Genomic DNA, 11,883 nt, shown 5'->3' with positions numbered 1-11,883 from the left:
AAATCTGCTATGGAATATGCCAAATATCCCATAAAAAATAGAAGGCATATATGTTTCAACAATCCTTGCACTAGAGAGGCCCATCTGTATTCCTGAATCAATAAGATTACTTTCTTGCTGGTAGTAACTGAAAGAGGTGTATCCTCAATTGAGAAGAGGAGGCAAAGAACCTGATATTAGAACAAATCAACCTCAAATCCACTCCCAACATGATGATAAAAAGGAGTCGTAACGAGGAAAAGAAATACATACATTACAGCCCCGGTCATTAGCAAAGCAAGTTTGAGAAACTTAAGTTTTAATATTTTCCTACTCGGGCTCTTCTTTAGGAGAATGCTTATACTTTAGAAGTTAATAATGGGATAATATTCTTAGAATGGAAATACGGATCAGTTTGTCAGACTGGCACAAATTTTCAGCAAGTATACCCAATGATTCCACAGCCTTCTCCGCTCACTGCTGGTTTTTTCTTGAATAGTAGACCTTAATTTTGCATGATTTGAAGAAGGTTAATAAAAGTCGAGTCTAGAAGAAAATCATATTTAGGTTAATTTGACTCTAGTTCAACAATTTTATAAGAAACTAGGATACTAGCATGATTGCAATCAAATATGATTGCATATATCATAGCATATAGTTTGTGGTCTTTGGCCATCGGGAGTATTTTCGGCTAATCAACAATTTCCTAGCTATGAGCTTTGGAGGGTGCACGTATTTTAAGGTCTTTTTTTTTTTGAACGGCTGTATTTTAAGGTTTTTAATAAGTGTAGATTTCTGAGGCACCGACTTCACCTCAACAGCCTCGATAAAACCTTCTTCAATAAGGAATGGACAACTCTTCCAAAGAGCATACTTTTTTTGTTGCAAATCTTGTTTCTATAAATCCAAAATTCTTAATTTCTTAGCTGTACCAGTTTGTAGTAAGATGTTTCTTTCTATTTAAACAAAGACGACGACTTCTTCTTCTTCTTATTTTGTTCTTTTTATTTATACGTCTGCCATAAATTCTTGGACATAATCCTAGGGATAGTATCGTAATTTAGCTGTAACCCTTCAAAAGAGCGAGTACCACATATGAGAGACTAAAAATATGCAAGTCTCCATAGAAATTAATGACCATGCAAAGAGATATTTCCTAGGGTGATTCAATACCATAAAGTACATAAATAAGGGGACCATAAAAAAAAAACAAAGATACCACTGTTCTGATTGGTATTATTACAAATCCAAGTGTACAAACCTTGGATCCTCACAAGATTATTTGCGATGCAAATCTGCCACTTAATCATAATGTGATCTAAGAAGATTGTAAAATCTGCAATGTAAGTTTGTGTTCATGATTCCCAGTACTCATACCCAACTTTTGGACACATATCCCAGTATCCTAAAATTTAAGCTTCTGAAGATGACTCTTGAATCTTATTCCATGCCACAGAAATTGCTACCATCAACAAAACAAACTTTTACGAAAGAAATATTTCACATGGTTATACCACCTGATATAGAAGATAATATGTGAAATTGGGGATTTTTTGGAAATTAGGGTTCCAATAACCAAGCTAGGCTTTATTTTGTATACCACCTGATATAGAAGATCCCTAAATTTTGGAATGAATCACGAAGATCAAGTAAATACTTTTTCAAATAGGAGTAACCCAAAAACGACGAATGGTGGTACATATTTATTGCACGACATATTTAAAACAGACGAGTGCGAGAGCAAGCAATTTTTGACCTTGGGATGCTCAATAGAATCCAACGAATGAAAGATCACCTAAAAGGGTCCTGCAGTAGTTTGGTAACACCAGGAGCAATGAATATTCTTCATTAAAGCACAAGTATATTTCTCCTTTTAGATGCACCACCATGTTCTCCTACCCATAGGCTAAAATGATTCCTCATCTTAGTCTGTTAAGACGTGGTGCTTGTGATTTGCAGGATAAAGCCCGTGGTGCAAGAGCAATAAAAAGGAGAGCAAAGATGAAAGCCAAAGCTCGATAGGACTGTGCTTTACCAAACTGCATGATCACAAAGACCTACGGCACGAACTGAACGTGAATGAAGAGGAAAAAGAATGTGATTCTATATACCAAATACCAAATAAAGCGAAGCTTGGTTATTGGAACCCTAATTTTAAAAAGAAAAACCAGAATTCACATCCTCTTGGAACCCTAATTTCAAACAAAATCCCTAATTTCATGTCAACACAGAAGCCGCATCGTTCCGTGTCGAAAATAAACTTGTGAAAGCTTGAAGTTAACTACTACTCCGTAGATTAGTGGTCAAGATCCAGCGTTGAGCCGCAGGGACAGGTTGCCTAAGTTACTATAATTTCAATTAACTTGTAGATTGATTTGGAAAAGTGAAGATTTATTGATTGGATTGTTTTGAAGACCTAATGAAACTAGAGAGCAATTTGCTATTATCATACGGCGAACAAGAGTGGTTATACTATTTGTATTGATGATTTGTGATTCGATTGGTTTTAATCAGACATGAAGGATGAATACGCTTGCAAGCATCCTTCAAATAAGCCATACTATGCATAGAACATTCTCTCCTATACCAAAGGACAAAATCTGTACAATACATCCTTGAGCCCCTATGCTAATTGCAGATATGTCCTTGATCTGATTTCCCTAGGTATCATCTGTTAACATACTTAATATCCCCCAAAAATACAGTTGTTCTAAGGATAAAAGTTCTTAATACATAACAAACTACATATTTCCATAGGTTAATCACTCGTTAACATTCTTAATGCCTGAAAAGAAATACATGTGTTCTGTAGAATAATGCTGTTTCTTTTTCTGCTATACGTGATTTTTTTTCTTCTTTTGACTTGGGGCTAGGGGAGGCACTTGCCACTCCCCCCCTCGTATTGCTTCCGCCCCTGTAAACCTTCTGACATAGAAGAGAATGCTTTCGATCAACGAAACTTAGATCATGTGCATAGGAGGGGCAAGGTATGACATTTTTTGTAGCACTTGATGCATGACCATGAGTGAGGAAATAAAAAAGATTTTAGCCTCCTTGTTAAAATGATTTTGAAAGAAATTCCAAGTATGATGAGCCGATAGATAATAACACGGCAGTGCACACAATTGTCAGATAGGTATCTGCTCATTTTTGGAAGCAAAAATTGCAGCCAACTGGAAAGAGATTAGTTTTACATCTCATACGAACTTCTCATACATGGATTCCCAGATATCAATGAATAGTAATTTCAAAACATGGAAAACCATCGGGTGTGGTATATATGTGCTGAATGCAAACAAGTTAGGTGTATCTACTAAAGAGAGTAACACCCTATCTGTAAAGAACATTTCTTCACGTTATTTAAGGCCATTAACTTATCACGTTGATAACTCAGCAAACTCATGCACCTTACATAACCTAAAACTTAGACACTTGCTCACAAGTCAGAACCAACACTTCTAATTAGTCTACCCAAGAATTTAAATTTTGTGTTGAGTCTGACTCACACACACCAACTTTGAATCTTTCCAGTAAACCTCATTATCTGGAAATTTTTAGGGAAAGTTTCTATGCAGCTGGAATTAAGTACAGAAACCCCAAAGCTAGTGTAAGATTCTTTTGTTCTTTAGGTCCTGCTTGCTTATTTAAATGACAGAAGCTAAATCTTATTTTGTCCTTTTTGCAGTTCAACCCTTGGGCTTTTCATCAGAATTGTCAAAACAACATATAGAGCATCCAATGATTGACTACTAAAGACACATACGAGCTAACCTGGAAAATTTTGAAGTTGACCATCACACAATCTCTTTACATTGGTTGAATTACCATTTGCAATTGCATTAGGCCCACCTTGAACTACCGACCCTTCATTAATACTACTACACTTTTGGTCCTGCAGCCAGAATAGAACATCAACATTGTACAACTGAACTCTCATTTCCAATAATAAACGAAGGCACGATATGCATTTTCCTTGAAGGAATTTCAAACCTTGAGCAGATTATATTTTTTTCCAACCACTTCGACTTTCTCAAATTGCCCAATGTAAGCCTCTTATGTCCTACAGTCTTCAGGCTTCACCTCTGACAAAGAAAGATCAAAAACCCCTTCCACATGCAGCTTCTAGAAGGAGGATATGTTCTCTTTGAATTGAGGGCTTGCAAACATGCTTTTAAGGCTGTGGTATCACTAAAAGAAATCTCAGGTTATTGAATTTAGGATCCAAATGATTTCCTTGCATTGTTAGTCTTGCATTACTATGAAGAAAATCACACTACCTCCGTCCCGTATCTTGGTTTTCCAATATTCTGCACATCTTAAAAAATTATCTTTCCTACTTTATTGTATTTTAGATGATATAAAATCATTCTTTCCCTCTAGTCCAAGTATTCCCAGGCATGACGCAATTATCAGGGCACCTCTTGCTTTTGGCACAGCCAATGGGAGGTTCACACAACATGCTGCTAGCTCAGTGGGTTTTTTTTTTCACAGAAGTACATTATTTGTTAACCTGATCAAAAGGCATGACTGCCAAAAAAGACTATACAACACAGAAGGAGTATTAGTTGCTCCAGAGTTGATCTAAACTTGAACAATCTTTTTGTCCTTTTGATGGGTAAAATAAAAAGAACGTAATATCCAATTGACAGTACTCGAGTCAAAATTAAACGTTGAGGACTCTCTACCTATCAGGAAGTCTGGCAGTATCCACAGAAGGGAGATACTTCAGCAACTGTTGCTGCTCTTCATTCGTCAGGTTACTCGAAAACTGATCAAAGTCGAGAACATCCTGCGACAAATATGGAAAGTGATCAGGATCACTCTGCACAGTTTCAGAGAAAACATATTTTTACAGCAGCAAAAAATTGAGTAAGAGTATTGAAGGTTCCAAAAAACTGTTTTACAGAGGAGTTAAGACCCTACATTTCCTAGAAACCATAACAAATAATCTTGCCCGGTATTGCCTTGAGCCATGGAGCTGCCAGGCTCCGGCACCTCCACAAACATCATTTCTCTGAGATGGTTCTGTATAATTTGCAACTCAACAACTTTTCAAATTTTGAAACTTAGTTTAAAACAATTTAGAACCTAAGAAGCAAATTCGACAGCACACCAACTTAAACCTTTAAACTAACTTCTGGGAACTTACTGATACCAGTGGTATTTGAATTATGCTCATAGAGTCATAGTAGAATATCAGAAAAATGGTTCGTAGATCTTTTGAAGAAAAAGAGATTAACCCCTGCCTCCACTTGTATAGCTTGTGGCCAATATGTATTTGCTACAACAATTTTCTAGAAAATGATCAACACTTGTAAGGGAGTAAAAGTACAGTATATTCTGAAAATTGTGTGTAACCTACATGGGCTCATAATATTCCAAGGATAGTAAGAAGAAGATTAAGTTTGATAGTTGATGATTAATTGAAGAGCTTTGTTTACCATGCAAGGTCATATGCTCTTACCACTCAAATGCAAAAGATACATAATAAAACAAAATTGATAATTCTATAGAAAATGATTCATATATAGTGATACAGATATTTCATGCCCAATGATGGGGCCTATTACGTTCAGTTGGAAATTGAAAAGTTTGTTACTGCGGTTCATAGTTTCAGAAAATTATATTGAAAATTCTCATCATTTTGTATGAATTTTTTGTTATGGACTATAATTGGCCATGTTTCCTCTATGTAGAATTTTCTGCCAATATAGTGATCTGAAAATGCTCCCCACTCTGTATTTATGATCTGAAATCAAGCACATCAATCAAAAAATAGGCTTGCATGAAAGCCCATGGTTATTAGTCTGGGTAGGAATATTACAAACCTACCAAATTCTAAGAGGTGAAGCAGAGCCGAATTATCAAGAAAAACACACCACGGGTACTACACCATGGCCTTATGATACAACAACTATATTTATAGTAGTTACTCCATTTTCTTCTGTACTGACTGGGCTTTGTAAAGTCTTTTCCTCTAACGTTGCCATTCAAAACATGCAATAGTCTTTCTCTAAAGGACATACACTGGGACAAAACCAAAATCACACATCCCTTTCATGCACCTCAAAGTAATCATTCAACTCACACCACTCACAAGCCTACTCTTTGGCGATCTAATTTCCGTTTATAATCAACCTGAAACAAACTAAGTCTGTCAGATGAAAAGGGAAAGAAGACATTCATTCCATATACCACCACCACATACGCATCCTCTTGTGGTTAGGGGAAGGGAGCAAACAGCACTTTGCTAATTGGTTCCACACAGCACTATGCTAATTGGTTCCACAACCAAAGAGTCCCTACATCGATTCCTTCAGAACATCTTGCCAACCAAACTTTTCATAAAAGCATTAGATTTCCAGGAAAAATTTGCGAAATTTATTTCTAGATAAATCACTTCATAACCGCCTCCGCCCACAAATCTCGATCAGAAAATCAGAGAAAGGAACTAAAAATATGATCCACCGCTTCTAGATGTTGCAGCACGCACTTCTAGTTCTAGAAGCTAAAATTACTACTGTGCTGAATGCCTATCCACATTTTTCAAATCCTTGCTCAAATAATAACACACACAGCTACTAAAGAATTGCTGCCAAAACACTTTTTTCAAAACACATTATCTCAGTTGATAAATTGCAAAAACATCTGAATTAACATCCTAGGTTTGAAAGTTGTCCTGAGTTCAACCTGAATTATAAAGGTAACTTGTTGCCGCACACTTGACTAATGGTCGATCCGACCTCATGTATTTTTAGATTTCAGTATTGCTTTTGACCCAAATCGATAGTTAGGGATCTTCTATATTAGGCGATATTTGGTTATTGGAACCCTAATTTCAAGAAAATCCTAATTTCAAAAAAAATCCGTAATTTTGGGATCTTCTATATCAAGCGGTATACAAAATAAAGCCAAGCTTGATTATTGGAACCCTAATTTCAAAAAAATCCCCAATTTCACATATTATTGGAACCCAATCAAACAAAATCCCTAATTTCATATCGACACGGAACCCCAATTTTTTTGGGTTGAACAAGTTATAGTGGGAAAACTAAAAATCTACCTCATACAGAGAGAGAGAGAGAGACCTTGGTGTGGCGTCAGTTGTATTCGCCAATGCTAGGCCGACCAGATTTCGCCTCTTGTGGTGGTCGCTAGAGGTGAAGGCGCCTCCGGTAGTGGTGGTCGTCGGTGGTGTTGTTTAGAAAGAGAGAGAATAAGTGTATAGGGTGTTAATTAACCCTAACACACACAGACTTTATTTATATTATGAGATACTTATTACAATGACTCAATTAACCAATGTGGGACTAACATAAGCCCGACAATATTCTAACACTCCCCCTCAAGCTGGAAAGTAAATATCACAAAGTCCCAGCTTGTTACATAAGAATTCTAAACGAGGTTTAAACAATGATTTGGTAAAAATATCTGCGATCTGAGCACCTGTGGACACAAAGGGCGTAACCAACACACCATTGTCAACCTTCTCTCGAATGATGTGACAATCTACCTCAATATGTTTGGTTCTCTCATGAAACACCTGGTTCGAGGAAATATGTATTGCTGCCTGATTGTCACAATACATAGGAATGGGTAACTGCACCTGAAATCCCAGCTCCTCAAGAAAGGATCTCAGCCAAACAATCTCACATGTGGTATGAGCCATAGCATGGTACTCTGCATCTACACTAGACCTTGCAACAATAGTTTGCTTCTTACTCTTCCAAGTAACTAGGTTGCCACCAACAAACGTACAGTAACCAGTTGTTGAACGTCTGTCAGAAGGTGATCCTGCCCAATCTGCATCCGTAAATGCCTCAACACGAAAATGACCATTAGAACGGTAAAACAAACCGCGTCTTGGATGAGCCTTAAGGTACTTAACAATGCAAATACAAGCTTCCCAATGTGAAAGACGAGGAGCAGACATAAACTGACTCATCATACTAACAGCAAATGAGATATCAGGACGTGTATTGGTAAGATAATTCAACTTACCAACCAATCGACGATACTGGTCTGGATGAGGAAATACCTCCCCCTGATCAATGCAGAGTTTCACATTAGGATCCATTGGAGTCTCCACTGGTCTAGCTCCCAATAAACCTGTCTCCTCTAGAATATCCAACACATATTTCCTCTGGGACAGACTGATCCCATCCTTGGACCTCGCTACCTCAATGCCCAAGAAATATCTCAGCTTACCCAAGTCCTTAGTGTGGAACTGAGTATGTAAGAACTGTTTCAACTCATCAATCCCTTTTTGATCATCTCCAGTAATAATAATTGTCATCTACATAGACAATAAGCAATACTTTCCCTCAAGCTGACACAAGGGAGAATACAGAGTGGTCTGATTGACTTCGACACATGCCAAATCTCATAACTGCATCACTAAACTTGCTAAACCATGCTCTAGGAGATTGCTTAAGTCCATAAAGTGCTTTGCAAAGACGACATACCTTATGACGCGCCCCCTGAGCAACAAACCCAAGTGGTTGCTCCATGTAGACTTCCTCTTGGAGATCGCCATGGAGAAAGGCATTTTTGACGTCGAGCTGGAACAACGGCCAACCAAGATTGGCGGCAAGAGAAATAAGAATGCGCACAGAACCAAGCTTGGCAACGGGAGAGAATGTTTCTGAATAATCAACACCATAAGTCTGGGTGTACCCTTTTGGCAACCAAACGAGCTTTGTGACGCTCAACAGTGCCATCAGGAAGGTACTTGACAGTATAGACCCAACGACAGCCGACAATAGTTTGACCAGCAGGAAGAGTAACCAACTCCCACGTGCCATTATTATGAAGAGCAGACATTTCATCCTCCATAGCTGTCCGCCATTCAAACCGTGATAATGCCTCCTGGACAGTGTTAGGAACAAAAACAGAGGAGACAGTAGTAGTGAAAGCACAGAGAGATGGAGAGAGATGATCATATGAGATAACCCGAGAAAGAGGATGAGAAATGCGAGAACAATTAGAAAAACCATATTTTACCGGTGGGTGGCGATTCTCATGAGTCGGATAGCGAGGAGCAAGCAGATCTGGCGACGGGGGGGAAGACGGAGGTGCTGGCGAAGATGGTGCAGAAGGCGAGGTTGGTGCCGGAGACTAGGCCAGTGTTGGTGCGTGGGAACACTGAACATAAACCTGCAAAGGATTTGGTAGAACAGTGCCAGTTGGAACAGCCATAGGTAGCACAGACTCTAAGGTAAAGAGATCATTGGTAGTAAGAGGATCCAAGTAATATGGTAAGGACTCATTGAACGTGACATCAGCACAGACAAAGTGACGACGTAAAGTAGGAGAGTAACATCGATACCCTTTCTGGGTGTGTGAGTATCCCAGAAAAATACACCGAAAAGACCGAGGATCAAGTTTACTCCTATCAGGGTCAAGAGCATGGACATAACAGGTGCACCAAAAAACTCGAGGAGGTAATGAATGGAGAGGCCGATTGGAAAATAAGACCGTATGGGGAACCTAACCACCTACGACCGTAGAGGGCATGCGATTGACTAAGTAACAGGCAGTGAGCACAACGTCACTCCAATATGACTTAGGAACCTGCATTTGAAATAATAAGGCACGCATAATCTCAGACAAGTGCCGAATCTTGCGCTCAGCAACTCCATTTTGTTGTGGAGTCCGAGAACACGACGATTGGTGGATAATGCCATGATCATCAAAAAATTGAGAAAGTGCACTATGAAAATATTCATGGGCATTATCTGAACGAAATATCTTAATGCAGGTATCAAACTGATTCTGAATCTCCATGTAAAAGGATTTAAAAACATATTTCAATTCAAATCGCTCTTTCATTAGATAAAGATATATGATACGAGAAAAATCATCCACAAAGATAACATAATACTGAAAACCAGAGATACTGGCCACATGAATAGGCCCCCAAATATCTTAATGAACTTACTGAAAAGGATGCGACGCACAATGCTCAACCCTAGGATAAAATTTGACTCGACGGTGTTTACTAAACTCACAGACTTCACAAACCAACTTATTAATGGAATGACAAGAGGGCACAAGATGCTTCAAACTCTGAAGAGATGGATGACCAAGACGATAGTGTTGTTGATATGGAGACTCTGATGCCTGAAGGGCAACGGGTTGAGACACTGTCAAGTAATATAGGCCACCTCGCTCAATGCCCCCACCAATCTTTCTCCCCGTCGCGAGATCCTAAAAAACACAGCCATGAGGAAGAAATGTAACTGAACAATTCAAAGATTTTGTAAGACGGCTCACAGACATAAGATTAAACGGAAAATGAGGAACATGTAATACAGATGTCAATGTAAGAGAGGAAGAGACAGGAACTGAACCCAAACCAGTGACAGCAGTGGTAGATCCATCAGCTAAGGTAACATAAGATGATCTACCAACTGGCTATCGATCATAAAGAAAAGTAGGTGTACCAGTCATATGATCTGTAGCTCCCGAGTCAATAACCCAGGGAGAGGAAGAAGATGAGGCAACACAAGCAATAGATGGACCGATCTGAGCAAGTGTAGCAGTGGAAGATTCTACTGTAGTCTGAAATGACAATAAGCGCTGGTATTCATCAACTGAAACAACCACACTATTAGCAGAAGATTGAGCAAACTATCCAGTATCCTCAGAGACAGTGGCCTGATGAGCCTGAGGGAAGCCATACAACTCATAACATGTGTCCACCCAATAATTGGTTCCCCCACAGTAAGTACACAACCGAGCACCACAACCATGACCGCAGCCTCCCCCTATCATGCGGCCACCACAACTAAATGTACGATCACCTCGACCACTAATAACAATGTTTGTACGACCACTAGAACCACGACCATTCATCCCAAAATTGCGACCACGACCTCGAAACCCAGAATCACGGCCGCGACCACGGCCACGGCTAACTGAAAACACAAAGCTATCAGAAACAGCGGAAGTCAAAGCAGAACGGTCAGGAGCCAGTGTAACAGAAATAGACGATGACTGCCGGAGACGACTGAAGACCTCGCTGAGAGGAGGTAAGTCACAATCCCCCAAAATCTGATTACCTACAGGTTTGAAAGTGGATGATGCACCAGATAAGAAGCGAGTAACCCTCATGCGCTCACGCTAGTGCTGTATAACGTGAATATCAGTAGAAAGTGGCTCACAGATGTCCAACTCATTACAAATACGCTGAAACTTAGCATAATACTCCTCAAAAAAATCATCACCCTGAGATATATTAAAGAAAGACTGATGAAGATCATACGTACGATGGAGATTGTCGACACCTGAATATAACTCTTTTGCCTGTGTCCACACCTCTCTAGCTGTATCACAAAACATTAGCGTACTAGCAACCTGTTCCGTCATACTATTCCATAACTCTGAACGAATACAGGCATCAACAAGTTTCCAGGCCCCATATGTGGGTGCATCTGCAGCAGGGGGCTCATCAATCAAATAGGAGTCCTCGGACTGACCCATATAATACACCTCAACAGCTTTAGCCCAAAGAACATAATTACTCCCATTTAATGGTGTGGAGGTAATAGAGTGCCTCTCGCGAGACCGAGAGCCACTAAAAAGACTACCAATACCAGTAGAACCAGAACCAGATGTAGTACCAATAACAGTAGAGAGAGTGCCCGATTGAGTACCAGAACCTGTTTTCTCCTCAAACATTTTCACAAACATGTAAGGAGTAGAAACCAATAATCAACAACGATTAATTACCAACCACCAACATCAACAAAATCCACAAACCAACTGCTGAAAATTCTTCCATCGACTACAATAACTACCAACAACCATAAATCTTTGGTAACCAAAAAAAAACTGTCATACCAGAACTAGCGACAAATCAAGAGCACCAACCAAACCAGTAAAAAATCATTGATAGACCAA

At 39.2% G+C, this 11,883-nt stretch overlaps 1 protein-coding gene and 1 long non-coding RNA gene across 5 annotated transcripts; both read right to left on the bottom strand.

Annotated features, from left to right (window-relative positions):
- Positions 1-1,514: 1,514 nt before the first annotated feature.
- On the bottom strand, positions 1,515-7,159 carry LOC131329185 (uncharacterized). 4 transcript variants are annotated; one of them, XR_009200668.1, is made up of 5 exons: positions 7,068-7,159; positions 4,665-4,768; positions 3,970-4,156; positions 2,910-3,871; positions 1,515-2,036 (listed from the first exon to the last, which is right to left on the bottom strand). It is a non-coding gene; the product is annotated as an uncharacterized LOC131329185 (long non-coding RNA). The 4 variants fall into 4 exon arrangements; XR_009200669.1 differs by lacking the exon at positions 7,068-7,159 and adding an exon at positions 4,903-6,759 and having other exon boundaries at positions 4,257-4,768; XR_009200667.1 differs by lacking the exon at positions 7,068-7,159 and having other exon boundaries at positions 4,665-6,757.
- A 20-nt stretch (positions 7,160-7,179) lies between these two features.
- LOC131329183 (uncharacterized mitochondrial protein AtMg00810-like) lies at positions 7,180-11,594 on the bottom strand. Its single transcript, XM_058362265.1, has 2 exons — positions 11,505-11,594; positions 7,180-8,844 (listed from the first exon to the last, which is right to left on the bottom strand). The coding sequence occupies exon 2, from the start codon at positions 8,273-8,275 to the stop codon at positions 7,325-7,327; it is 951 nt and encodes a 316-aa protein (XP_058218248.1). The 5' UTR covers positions 8,276-8,844; positions 11,505-11,594; the 3' UTR covers positions 7,180-7,324.
- Between the last annotated feature and the right edge of the window lie 289 nt (positions 11,595-11,883).

The sequence above is a fragment of the Rhododendron vialii genome, chromosome 6a, assembly GCF_030253575.1.
Source record: "Rhododendron vialii isolate Sample 1 chromosome 6a, ASM3025357v1".
NCBI classification, from domain to species: domain Eukaryota; kingdom Viridiplantae; phylum Streptophyta; class Magnoliopsida; order Ericales; family Ericaceae; genus Rhododendron; species Rhododendron vialii.
This window is presented reverse-complemented; position numbering and strand designations above follow the sequence as displayed.

Coding starts and splice junctions, on each gene's coding strand:
- LOC131329183 (XM_058362265.1), bottom strand. CDS start 8,275: ATGACAATTATTATTACTGGAGATGATCAAAAAGGGATTGATGAGTTG.